At 40.3% G+C, this 14,458-nt stretch overlaps 1 protein-coding gene across 1 annotated transcript in view; it reads right to left on the minus strand.

Moving 5' to 3' along the window:
* Window positions 1-7,536: 7,536 nt before the first annotated feature.
* POLE2 (DNA polymerase epsilon 2, accessory subunit) overlaps window positions 7,537-14,458 on the minus strand; it is a 37,921-nt gene continuing 30,999 nt past the window's right edge. The window contains exons 17-19 of the mRNA XM_064365844.1: window positions 13,810-13,986; window positions 11,575-11,642; window positions 7,537-7,649 (exon numbers count right to left, since the gene is read on the minus strand). Coding sequence (XP_064221914.1) covers window positions 7,631-7,649; window positions 11,575-11,642; window positions 13,810-13,986 — 264 coding nt within the window. The 3' untranslated portion in view covers window positions 7,537-7,630. The remainder of the gene's footprint in view (window positions 7,650-11,574; window positions 11,643-13,809; window positions 13,987-14,458) is intronic.

The following is a 14,458-nucleotide window of genomic DNA, read 5'->3' on the forward strand; positions in this document are numbered from 1 at the left end:
AATCTACAAATTCAACAATGGAACTGATTGAGCAGGTTTTGATAGAGGCACACCACAGCATTTTGTGCAACCATTCAAAATGATCTTAGGGAATTATATTCATTTACTGGAGTCGTTATTTATTAATTGGTAATTGGTCAATTCAGTGATCATTTTTCTGTTCTTAACAACATTTAACACAGTCGATGTTGGCATTACCTCAGTGACAAGACACTTTCCAGATTTCTATCTCGTCAGTCACTCTCATAGTTTTGCTCTGTAGTTATCTACTTCTTTTCAGCTTCAACGTGGAAATGCCCCAAAACTGGGACCTAATCTCTTCATATCTATACTCTCCTTCAGATATATGTTTACACTCACAAATACTTGTCTTACATTCAGGTTTTAAACTACTATATCTTGGAATGGAGCAATTCCCACAAAAAATAAAAAAGAACTCCTATATCCAGCTGTACATTTGAGGTGCCCATTTGAATCATTACTGCATAAGCCACTCAAGCTTGAAATGACCAAGATCAGAATTCCTGACTCTTCTTTTCCCAAACCACTGCCTCATCTTACGGTCTCTTGGAAGCATTCAAAGCAGTTGACTGCCCCCTCGAAACACATTTTTCTCATATTTTGCAGAACTCCAAGCTCTCCCATTTTCCTCCTCCTCTATGCTCCTGCCAGTTCTGCAAATGTGGGAGTCACCCAAGGCTTTGTTTATCAGCTCTCTTACCTAATCCCATTTCTTCCAAGATGTCTATCCAAGCCCATCGCTTTAAATGCCATCCATGTTCAAATTAGTCCTTTCAACAGATGTTTATTGTGTGCGTATTGCACTTATGTGGGTAATTAACAAGGATGTCAAGCAGTTGGCATTTTTCTTTTTTTCTGGAGACGGAGTTTTTTTTACCCAGGCTGGAGTGCAATGGCACGATCTCAGCTCACCACAACCTCCGCCTCCTGGGTTCAAGCAATTCTCCTGCCTCAGCCTCCTGAGTAGTTGGGATTACAGGCACGCGCCACTACGCCCAGCTAATTTTTTGTATTTTTAGTAGAGACGGGGTTTCACCATGTTGACCAGGATGGTCTCGATCTCTTGACCTTGTGATCCACCTGCCTTGGCCTCCCAAAGTGCTGGGATTACAGGCACCCAGCCTGTGTTGAGCCACCGTGCCCGGCCCCCTTTTTTTTTTTTTTCGAGACGGAGTCTTTGTCACCCAGGCTAGACTGCAATGGCACAATCTCGACTCACTGCAACCTCCATCTCCTGTGTTCAAGCTTTTCTCCTGCTTCAGCCTCTCAAGTAACTGGGATTACAGGCGCCCACCACCATGCTCGGCTCATTTTTGTATTTTTTAGTAGAAACAGGGTTTCACCATGTTGGTCAGGCTGGTCTCAAACTCCTGACCTCAGGCGATCCACCCACCTCAGCCTCCCCAAAGTGCTGGGATTACAGGCATGAGCCACCACTCCTGGCTGGGTTTTTTTTTTTTTAAACCATGGTTTATATTGGGTATTTTCTTGTTTTAGGGTATGGCTCTCCCCATTTGAAAAGGTAAATAAACATCATGAAATCTAGGACCTTGCCTTTCTGGTTTACTACTAGATACTCTGATGCCTAGAACATTATTAGGCAGGCAGATGAATTAACATAGTAAAGAAAAAAGCAAGTTTAGTATGTATAGTATGATCCCAAAATATTTTTATAGGAAAAAGTTTATGCGTAGGGAAAAATCTGGAAGCATACTTACCAAAATATTAACAATATTTCTGATAGTAGAATTGCAGGTCATTAAAACTTTTTTTTGTGTTTGCTTATATTTTATAATTTTTTTTTTTTTTTAAGAGACAGGGTTTCACCATATTGGTCAGGCTGGTCTCCAACTCTGAACCTCAGTTGATCCACCCGCCTCAGCCTCCCAAAGTGCTGGGATTACAGGCGTGAGCTGCCGCGCCCAGCCATATTTTATAATTTTCTATGAACTTGTTTAGTAAAAAGTTTTAGAATACCCTACACTTAGGTTTTAAAGCTTTGCATCTAAAATAACTTTGAGACATAAAGATGAGTTCCAAAAGGTTTAAAGCACCTGAGGGTTGTGTAAAATTGCACTCTTCTATTATAACCCTGAAGTCAATGAGCATAACCAAGGATTAGTTGTCAACTTATTTTCATTCACCTTTGTAATGCCAAAATTCTGGACGTTTGACCTTAAAAAAGGCATTTCCAACATGAACACAACATACTTCTCAAAAGAAAAACTACAACTAACGGTTGTTTAGAAGTGCTAATGGTCTTTAAAGTTACTGAACCCTCTGAAATTATGTGTAGGGGCAGACTCATGGGGTTGGGGGACGTGGTTCTCAGTAGAGGCCCATAGGGCCCGTAGCTTTCATTAGATTCTCTGAGGTTTCCTGCCCTCTGTTTTGCCAAATTTCTTACTATGTGATGTTCTCTTTCCCAGAAGAATCTCTTTGGGAAAAGACAGCGTGGAGTTGTGGAAGAGCCCACTTGCCCAAAACAAATGTTCTCTTGACTAAAATTCATCCATTGAGGAAAACTATCCTTAAAAAAATTAATGGGCCAGGTACAGTGGCTCACGCCTGTAATCCCAGCACTTTGGGAGGCCAAGGCAGGTGGATCACCTGTGGTCAGGAGTTTGAGACCAGCCTGGCCAACATGGTGAAAACCTGTCTCTACTAAAAATATAAAAATTAGCCAGGCATCACGGCCGGGCACCTGTAATCCCAGCTACTCAGGAGGCTAAGGCAGGAGAATCGCTTGACCCCAGGAGGTGGAGGTTGCAGTGAGCCTAGATCGCGCCATTGCACTCCAGCCTGGGCGACAAGAGCAAAACTCCGTCTAAAAAAAAAAAAAACACCATGACTTTTGGAGGGAGAATGTCCTAAGTATTAGATCCATTCTCAGTTATTAACCCTTCTGTGCAAACAGTCTTATCCTATCCTTCCACAAATCCTGCATTTGCTGTCTTTAGATGCCATTCGCTCTCTTTATTGGGAAGTGGAGGTCCAGAGTAGATGGCTGAGACCTACTGACTTAAGTGAAACATTGTGATAGTACATGTCAAATCCTAATATGTAACAGCTTCATGAAACAAAACTTAATGCACTGGAATTTTCTATTCTGCTGTGACTCGTTAATATTTCAACTCACTGATCAGTTTGACCTTCAGTTTGAAACACTGCTCTTGATAAATGATCTTATATAGCTCTATGTTCTTGAAAAGATCTCAGAATACCTCTGCTTTAATTGTAAAAGCAATTATATATCCAGTGAATGAGAGGACACTGTGATTTCTGTAAGGTTTGTTCTCACCGAGTTTAAAGCAAAGAAACTGAGGCCAGCACAAGAAGATCCAATGCGAAGGAATTTATTCAGGCTCCCGGGTGAGGTTCTGTGGTCCGACAGGAGGGGCCAGAGAAGTCGCACAGACTCCTGTTCAACATGGGTTTTTATAGGGAATGAAACAGCTCGATTGGTTGTGGGAGAGCAGGACTGCTATTGGGTAAGTCACAAGCCTTTACCTAGGACTTGGCTTGTTGTTGGTTGGAATTACTCGGCCGCTATTGGTTGTTAAGACTCGGCTGCTATTGGTTGTTAAGAATTGACTGCTATTGGTTGTTAAGAGGCTAAGTTACAAGACCTCGTTTGCATACTGGGCTCTTTAAGGGAAGGCCAGGCTGTGTGAGCATGGGAGACGGGAACATGCCTGAGCATGTTTGAGCTTGCCTGAGCTCGTCAGAACTTTTGAAAAAGAAGGGGAGGGTGGTGTGCGTCCAAGCTCCCAGCAAGGCAACCGGCCTTACAATTTCCATTTCCATTTATAAACTGCCCATCATCATTCATATTTAGCTCTGAGTCTCATAACTGGACCAGCAGCCTTGCATGTCTATTTTACTTCCACTTTCTAGGCCCAAACTGTTTAAATTTATGCCTTAATTTCATCTGTAAACTTGAATTTTATCAGGTTATTCTTGAAATTGAAACTAAACCTCTTCTAACATTAGGTTCCTTCTAACATTCTCCCAGTTTTCCATCCCCAAACCACATATCAGATCGTCATGTCCTCCTTGCTGCCAAATTCACTTATCACTGCATTCATATCAAATTTCCTTGACGAATGTCTCCTTCACTGTGTCATTTTTATATTTTTTTATTAGTACCTTTTCTCTCAAAAGCTAATTCCCTTTGAAAGCAATGTCTTCCAGTCTAGGCTTTTTTGTCTTTTTTTTTTTGGAGACAGAGTGAGACTCTGTCACCCAGTCCTGGAGTACAGTGGCCTGATCTTGGCTCACTGCAACCTCCGCCTCCTGGGCTCAAGCAATTCTCTAATCTCAGCTTCCCAAGTAGCTGGGACTACAGGCATGCGCCATCAGCTCTGGCTAATTATTGTATTTTTAGTAGAGACAGGGTTTCATCATGTTGGCCAGGCTGGTCCCGAACTCCACCTGCCTTAGCCTCCCAAAGTGTTGGGATTACAGGTGTGAACCACTGCACCCAGCCTATAATTTTTAATTACTTATGTTTGAAACATTCTTTGTACCTCTATCTAACAACTTCCTATCATGCAGATTCATTTCTGGGCTGCTGTTTCATCAATTCCATAAACTACATGGTAAGTAAAGGGGTGTTGTTGAGTGATTATGTACAAAATAACATACTGCTATGGTTTGAATGTGTCTCTTAAAAAGCATGTAATAAAAACTTAATCCCCAATGCAACAGTGTTGGGAAGTAGGGCACAAGAAGAGGTGCTTAGTCCATGAGGATGGAGTGAGGGATTCAGGCCTTTATCCTAGGAGTGGGTCCATTATCTTGGGAGTAGTTTCCTTATAAAAGAATGAGTTTGGTTCACTTTTCTCTCTCTCTCACTCTTTGCCCTTCTGCTATGGAATGTATAGTAAAAAGGCCCTTGCTAGATGCTGTCCCCTCAAACCTGGACTGACCAACCTCTAGAATGATGAGGCTGTAAATTTCTGTTCATTGTATACTACCCAGTCTGTGTGGTATTCTGTTATAGCAGCATAAAATAGACTAAGACACACACTGATTCAAAATAAACATTGTCATCTAAATGTAAAAACAATGGGAACTATGTTTTTAAATTTCCAGTGCCAAAAGATAATCATGTAATGAATATGATACTGATACCATGAAGCAAAGGTTTTCACTATCATTAGAATAAATTCTGTGACTTGAAAGGGAAAAAATTTTTGCAATCTACCCATCTGACAGAGGGCTAATATCCAGAATCTACAAAGAACTAAAACAGATTTACAAGAAAAAAACAAACCCATTCAAAAGCGGGCAAAGGATATGAACACTTTTCAAAAGAAGACATTTATGAGGCTTACAAACATATGAAAAATGTTCATCATCACTGGTCATTAGAGAAATGCAAATCAAAACGACATTGAGATACCATCTCATGCCAGTTAGAATGGTGATCATTAAAAAATCTGGAGACAACAGATGCTGGAGAGGATGTGGAGAAATAGGAACACTTTTACACTGTTGGTGGGAGTGTAAATTAGTTCAACCATTATGGAAGACAGTGTAGCAATTCCTCAAGGACCTAGAAATAGAAATTCCCTTTGACCCAGCAATCCCATTACTGAGTATATATCCAAACGATTATAAATTGTTCTGTTATAAAGACACATGCACACGTATGTTCATTGCGGCACTGTTTACTATAGCAAAGACCTGGAACCAACCCAAATGCCCATCGATGACAGACTGGACAAGGAAAATATGGCACATATACACCATGGAATACTATGCAGCCATAAAAAACTATGAGTTCGTGTCCTTTGTAGGGACATGGATGAATCTGGAAACCATCATTCTCAGCAAACTGACACAAGAACAGAAAATCAAACACCACGTGTTCTCACTCATAGGTGGGTGTTGAACAATGAGAACCACATGGACACAGGGAGGGGAGCATCACACACTGGGGTCTGTTGGGGGAATAGGGGAGGGACAGTGGGGAGCAGGGAGGTTGGGGAGGGATAACATGGGGAGAAATGCCAGATATTGGTGATGGGGGGATGGAGGCAGCAAACCACATTGACATGTATCTACCTGTACAGCAATCCTGCATGTTCTGCACATGTACCCCAGAACCTAAAGTGCAATAAAATACATATATATATATATATATATATATAAAAAGAATAAATTCTGTGACTTAAAAAGCCATTTGAAAATTGCAGAATATACTATTAGGGCCCTTATGGTGATTAAATTTTTTAAAAACCCTAAGTTAAACAATGATTAAGAAATTTTTATATATTTGTGATTTTTCTTTTTTTTTTTTTGAGACGGAGTTTCGCCCTTGTTACCCAGGCTGGAGTGCAATGGCGCGATCTTGGCCCACCACAACCTCTGCCTCCTGGGTTCAGGCAATTCTCCTGCCTCAGCCTCCTGAGTAGCTGGGATTACAGGCACACGCCACCATGCCCAGCTAATTTTTTGTATTTTTAGTAGAGACGGGGTTTCACCATGTTGACCAGGATGGTCTCGATCTCTTGACCTCGTGATCCACCCACCTCGGCCTCCCAAAGTGCTGGGATTACAGGCGTAAGCCACCGCGCCCGGCTATATTTGTGATTTTTCTTACAATGAACACAGGATATGATTAGTATAGAAGTAAACTTTTGATTTTAAGTGCAAATGTACAGAGCATATCTTCGGGCCAGGCACAGTGGCTTACACCTGTAATCCCAGCACTTCAGGAGGCCAAGGCGGGCGGATCACGAGGTCAGGAGTTGGAGACCAGCCAGCCTGGCCAACATGGTAAAACCCTGTCTCTACTAAAAATACAAAAATCAGCTCGGTGTGGTGGCATATGCCTGTAATCTTAGCTACTGGGGAGGCTGAGGCAGGAGAATCACTTGAACCCAGAAGGTGGAAGTTGCAGTGAGCCGAGATCTCACAACTGCACTCCAGCCGAGGCAACAGAGCAAGACTCCATCTCAAAAAAAAGGGAAAAGAAAAAAGAGCTTATCTTTATACATATCCACATACTTTTCCTCCTCCTCCTCTTTTTTTTTTGTTTTCTGTGCCCACCTGCAACTGCCTTGATCGAGTTACATTCTTTTTTTTTTTTTGACAGAGTCTTACTCTGTCCCCCAGACTGGAGTGCAATGGCGCAATCTTGGGTCACTGCAACCTCCGCCTCCCAGGTTTAAGTGATTCTCCCTGCCTCAGCTTCCCAAGTAGCTGGGATTACAGGTGCCTGCCACCACACCCTGCTAATTTTTGTATTTTGTTTTTAGTAGAGACGGGGTTTCGCCATGTTGGCCAGGCTGGTCTCCAACTCCTGACCTCAGGTGATCCACCCACCTCAGCCTCCCAAAAGTGCTGAGATTACAGGCATGAGCCACCACACCCAGGCCATATCCACATATTTTTCTTAAGAGACTATGCAGAAAATATTTTTCCTGGAAAACTTTCTAAAGTATCCTATTTGTCACTTAGTATCAAAATTTCACAAAATAAAAATGTAAGCAGAACATCTTAAAGTTTACCATAATTTTATTGTAATATCAGAATCACAAAAGATACAGAATTAAACAAAACTGATGAATTTTCTTTCTTCAGATGGTCTTTAAGAATCTCAAAAGCCTTGAAGTTTGCTGAAAATACAAAAAAAAATTGAGTATTTGGAAACCTAAGTTGTATACTTACTACTATTTAGTTGTAGTTAATTTTTAAAAATAGGTGTAGTTAACTGATTTTAAAAAATAGGTCAATACATACACAATGTTTCAAATTCAAAAGGAGACTCTAAAAAATAAGTCATCTTCACACCTCCTTTTTGCTTCCCAAAAAACAAGTAGATGTCTTTTTTTTTTTTTTTGAGACAGAGTCTCTGTCGCTCAGGCTGGAGTGCAATGGCACAGTCTCAGCTCACTGCAACCTCCGCCTCCTGGGTTCAGGCAATTCTCCTGCCTCAGCCTCATGAGTAGCTGGGATTATAGGCACCTACCACCATGCCCAGCTAACTTTTCTATTTTTAGGAGAGATGAGGTTTCACCATGTTAGAGAGGCTGGTCTCGAACTCCTGACCTCAGGTAATCCACCTGCCTCTGCCTCCCCAAAAAGTGCTAGGATTACAGGCATGAGCCACCACACCTAGCCAACAATTTATGTCCTTATAAAGGTAGTCTAATTAAATAAAAGATAGTCTAATCATATATAAGCACATGTATATGTGGGCTTATCCTTTAAAAACACATACAGAAGTGATAGGATATTATGCATACTTTTTACACCTTTTTTCCATTAGTAGTAAATACATTTATCTATATTTAATTCTTTAAGGCTTTGAAATTTAAGTAAATCAGAAAGTTCTGAATAAGTACAAACATTTTGATATATAAAAATTTTTAAATTTCTTGATATGAAAACTGCAATAAAAAGGCTGGGCACAAGTGGCTCACACCTGTAATCCCAGCATTTTGGGAGGCTGAGGCTGGTGAATCACCTGAGGTCAGGAGTTCAAGACCAGCCTGGCCAACATGGTAAAAATACAAAAATTAGCCAGGTGTGGTGGAGTGCACCCGTGATCACAGCTACTTGGGATGCTGAGGCAGGAGAATCGCTTGACCCGGGAGATGGAGGCTGTAATAAGCCAAGATTGTGGCACTGCACTCCATCCTGGGCGACAGAGCAAGACTCTGTCTCAAAAAAAAAAAAAAAACTGCAGTAAAAAGCCAGTTGTGCCTACTTCTACATGATGTAACTACTTGTATGCATAAGCTTAAGTATACCTGTAGGATAAATTCCTAAAATGGGATTGTTGGTGTAGGCATTAATAAATCTTGTCAAATTGCCCTCCATAAAGGTTTTTGCCGTTTTTCATTCTGACCAACTACATGTGAGAATGTGTAGTTAAAACTTCACATGTGAGAATGTGTATTTCCTCCACTACATCACTAATCATTGTGTTTTTAAATAAAACTATTTAAAGTCATGTTAAAATAGGATTAATTTCATCAACTTTGACTACATTTCTGTGATTAATTCCACAATATAATTTTACAAATATTCTAACAGAAGGCTTCTTAGGACAAACTAAGTGGCAAGAACACCAGATTATTTCAATTTATCTTGAAACTTGTTTTCCCAAAACATAAACATCAATTTGTTTGATCTAGCATTGAAAAGATTCCCCAGTTATCAATATAAAATCATAGTTTGGAAATTATGTCAAGGCTTTCAGCATCTGAGACCACAGTAGATAAAGGAACCAACTATTTGGCCGGGCACGGTGGCTCAAGCCTGTAATCCCAGCACTTTGGGAGGCCGAGGCGGGTGGATCACAAGGTCAAGAGATCAAGACCATCCTGGCCAACATGGTGAAACCCCGTCTCTACTAAAAATACAAAAATTAGCTGGGTGTGGTGGTCGCACGTCTGTAGTCCCAGCTACTCGGGAGGCTGAGGCAGGAGAATTGCTTGAACCCTGGAGGCGGAGGTTGCAGTGAGCCGAGATTGTACCACTGCACTCCAGCCTGGAGCCTGGCAACAGAGTGAGACTCTTGTCTCAAAAAAAAAAAAAAAAGGAACCAACTATTTCAGTTTGACAGGGAGCATCAACTACAAGTACCATGAGACAGGGTCTTGCTGTCACCCAGGCTAGAGTGCAATGTGGACCAATCACAGCTTACTGCAACCTCGGACTCCCAAGTTCAAGCAATCTTCCCACCTCAGTCTCCCCAATAACTGTGACTACAGGTGTGGGCCACTATGCCCAGCTAATTTTTTGTATTTTTTTGTAGAGAGAGGGCCTTGCCATGTAGGCCCAGGCTGGTCTTAAACTCCTGACTTAAGCCATCTGCCCACCTTGGCCTCCCAAAGTGCTGGATTACAGGTGTGAGCCACCGCGAATGGCTGCAGACTGTTTTATGTCTGCAAGTTTTATGCCAAATCTTACTTTGGCAAAAGTCATTCTAAAAGTGGACAAGACATATGCTCCAGGCCGATAACCCTCAGAGTTCACTTAATCTTGGAGTCACAAAATCAAATGCCCTCAGGATATCGAGCATAGACGAAAAGTGGGGCTGGAGAAGAGCGTGTGTCCCTTACCTAAAGGCATTCCAAATCAGTTTCTTTATAATTTAGTCTGGGATAGGTAAAATCAAACACACATTATGAAGTTTTAGCTTTCATAAAATTAGGGGCTAGAGTATCTATGACCTTTATGAGAGTATCTGCCTATATTCCAAGAACTAAGCTGTGCGTGGAATACAGCAAGAATCAACTGTATGTAAAATAAGCAAATCCAAGAATAAAATTTAGAATATATCATAGAATAAATGGACTTAAATCTTCCATGAATATTGAGCAGCAAGAATATATGCATAAAAATTTTCTGAAAGAAATATGTTTAAGAAACTTAATCATGGTTTCAGGATTTAGGAAGCAGAAGTATTTTTCCTTTTTTTTTTTTGAGATGGAGTCTTGCTGTCGCCCGGGCTGAAATGCAATGACCTGATCTCAGCTCACTGCAACCTCTACCTCCCAGGTTCAAGTGATTCTCCTGCCTCAGCCTCCCAAGTAGCTGGGACTACAGGCACCTGTTACCATGCCCAGCGAATTTTTTGTATTTTTAGTAGAGATCGGTTTTACTATGTTGGCCAGACTGGTCTTGAACTCCTGACCTCAGGTGATCTGCCTGCCTTGGCCTCCCAAAGTGCTAGGATTATAGGCGTGAGCCACCATACCCAGCCTCCTTTTCAATTTTATATTTTTAAGCATTGTTTTGAAACTTTTGTTATTTTTATTTAAATAAATACGTTTATTACCAAAAAGAAAAAGACAGTTGGGGCTGTGTGTTCAAGATTATATTGTCTGACAAGAACCTCAAAATGAGTTACTTGATTTGGTCACTTGTTCTTAACCAGAAGTGGGAGCTTTTTCAAAATATAGTTATCTGAGAAATTACATGTTAGGATGCCTGAATTCAAGGGAAATAATATTTGAAATGCCTGTTCTTTACAATTAGAAAATCATTTGCTGAGTCTGGTGTAAAATCCTGAAACTTAACATTTTTAACAAGGACCCTAGAGGATTCTGATGTGGGTGGTTTATATAGATCACCCTGTGAAAACCACTACCCGCCAGGTGATGACTTTCTTTTTTCCCACGACCTCTCTGTAACTCCAACCCTATACCATCACCAAACTCACACACAGCTCCCTCACTGTCAATTTAAGGGAAATTACCTAAGAAGCAACCATATGGAGGGCAGGGCTGATCTCTCAGAAGAATGAGACCATCATCAGGAGTCATCCTGTAAGAGAACTGGCCCACATCCACAGCTGGCCTGAGATTTCCCCCAGAAAATAGTTCTTGGTCTATTTCAACACAAATGTATCATCATGTATGCACAATTCTATGTCACACAGCATAACCACATTAAGCTCAGCCAACAACATTTCTTATGGGCCACTGTAGACATTTTCAAAAACCTCAACACACTGATAGAACATTCCCATTTTCAGTAATTTAACACCTAGAAAAAGATCTTTCTTGCTATGTCTGTGCACACACTTACCTGTCTTCTACGGTCTTGCTGGAAGGATAAAAAACTTTGAATGAAAATCCACTTCTTGGAAAAGAGCCCTTTGGGGGAGAAAAATGCCTATAAGTGAATGCTTGAACTTTTTTAAAAAAATAATTTTTTAAACACTATATATATATTGAGACAGGGTCTCACTCTCATTGCCCAGGCTGGAGTGCAGTGGGGCAATCTCACTGCAACCTCCATTTCCTGAATTCAAGTGATCTTCCCACCTCAACTTCCCAAATAGCTGGGACCACAGGCATGGTCCAGCACACCCAGCTAATTTTTGCATTTTTTGTGAAGACAGGGTTTCACTGTGTTGCCCAGGCTGGTATTGAACTCCAGGGCACAGGTGATCTGCTCACCTCGGCCTCTCAGACTGCTGGGATTACAGGCATGAGCCACCGTGCCCAGCCGAATACTCATGTTTTATAAAATAATCCCTGTTTTTAAAATTAAATTCCTTGGTCATAACTTAAAATGACAAGATGTGACTATAAAGTAACACAACAGATTTTTACATGATCTTTGTACAGAGTTGTTACTATAAAATATCCCCACTTGAAGCAAAAAGCTTTTGAGTTGGCTCGACAGTCTTGTGCTAACAGATGAGGTTGGAAATGCTTAGGAGGACCTCTACTTTTAGTATAAGAAATAAACAGACTGTGTAATGCTATATGCATGTGAGACAATCAGCAAGTTCAAGAAGTCTTTCCTGTCCCTCCCTCCAATGCAAATCTGGGTTTGATTCTCTTCCTATGTGCCTATAAAGCAACTGAGCAATAATCACACATACGATTGTTTGTCTATTATGAAATTGTCAAGTTGTTGAGCAACCCAAGCACCGAACCAAATGCCTAACCTATAGCAGGCATTCGTTAATGTGAATAAGTATCAAGAAGGGATGAGGTAATGTCAAAAGCTAGTTTTGAGCTTGCCCAAAAGGTATAAATAAGGTAAAAAAGACATAATGTTGGTGTAGGAGGTGGCGGTTTACTCACAGGAATGAAAAGGTAGAAAATTCAGAAATAAGGTGTATTCAAATAGAGCATTAACTATGAGAATGCCCAAAGTTTAAGGAAATATCATCACCATGAAAGACTATTTCCATGTGAATAAAAATCAAGTCATAAATTTCTAAGCAATAAAACCAAATCACTTAACTGTGCTCATCCTTAAAGCAGAGGTTCTTAACCAGGGCTACTTTGTCTCTCGGGGGACATTTGGCCAACGTCCGGAGACACTTCTGATTGCTACATCTGGGGGATACTACTGGCATTTAGTGGATAGAGGCAAGGGATACTGCTAAAATAGCTTACAATACACAGGACCCCACAACCAAAAATTACTTGGTCCAAAATGTTGAAAGTGCCAAGGTTGATAAGCCCTGTAGTAGAGGAAGCTGGACAAACTGTGTATTTGAGGAAAGCAAAATAAGTAGAGACAGGGCCTTCTCATGTTGACCAAGCTGGTCTTGAACTCCTGGACTCAAGCCATCTGCCTGCCTCAGCCTCCCAAAGTGCTGGGATTACAGGCCCAGCATCATGCCAAAAATAAGGCATGATGTTTCTAGAAATGACTCAGATGAAAACAAAAAATTATTAAAGTCTAAAATTCACAAGAATCAAGGAAGCATGCATATTAGAAATCACTAGTGGAGACAATATTTTGTTTGACATAACTGTATTTATATCATTTTTTATGCAGTATTTATTCTCCAAGTTCAAAAAGTCAATCATATTTCTGTAGAAATTCCGAAGCAACCTCAAGATTCTGAAGCAATTTCAAGGTTCTACATAAAAATTAAGTAATAAAATGTGTACCAATGAGGTTTCTACATTAATCAGGCTTAGATTTTTGGAACCTGTGCAATTTCCCAAAATCAAAATCATTCTCCAAGGACAAGTACCAACAATATGCAGGCTCTGAAGCAGTTCCCAGAAAGGAGCCCCAAGATGAGTTAGTTTGAAGAGAAGAAAATACTCTTGGATTTATGTTTTGGTATGCTTGTTGATATGCTTGTTTTCTTTTTTAAAAAAAGTCACATTACTTTATAGTCACGTACTATACTGAAAGTTTAAAAACTTTCTGTGTATACCAAATTAATTCAGTGTTTCATTAATAGTATATTTTTACTTCAACAATTTTATTAAATATATATTTTAAATTAAAAATGCACTTTAATCTTGACAAATAATGAGTATATGAGATTAACTACATTCTTACAGGGTTTATGCAGAGGCATTCAGTATTGGTCATAGTGAAAGGATCGTATTTGTCTGCAATGACAAGTAGATCAGGCAGGGGATACACTCTCAAAGCATAGTCATATGCCCAATACACTGGGCAGACATAAAGAGGTAGGGGAGTCAGGTGTCCTTGGGATAAGATAGTCTTTACAAACTACAAAAGAACACAAAACAAAGCAAACTTCAGTTCATTTGCAAAAGTGAAAAGAGCTAAACAAATAGTTTCAAATCAAATATTAATTACCAAAAGGAACCAGAAAATTTGAGAAACAATTAAGAAAACTTTGTCTCACAGAGCTTTGGGAGACACTACCTTAAAAATGAAATGAACTGTTCTGTATTTTAGGAAAAAAAAAATCTATGAGTTTTCATTTAATAGCATATACATCATTATGCTGCCCAGGCTGGTCTCAAACTCCTGGCCACAGGCAAGCCTCCTGAAGTGCTGGGATTACAGGCATAAGCCACTGCTCCTGGTCCAAAAACTTTAAATATTATAAAATGAGTAATAAAAATGCTCTGTAAGATCTATTTCCGTACTTCTTAAATGGGGGTATACGTAACCTGGGATTAACAACTGTATGTCAGGGAACCTCGAAGCTGTAAGATAAATACTGCACATTCTT

This window comes from Aotus nancymaae, unplaced genomic scaffold, assembly GCF_030222135.1.
Source record: "Aotus nancymaae isolate 86718 unplaced genomic scaffold, 86718_ANA_hifiasm-v0.15.2.pri h1tg000062l, whole genome shotgun sequence".
Lineage (NCBI taxonomy): Eukaryota > Metazoa > Chordata > Mammalia > Primates > Aotidae > Aotus > Aotus nancymaae.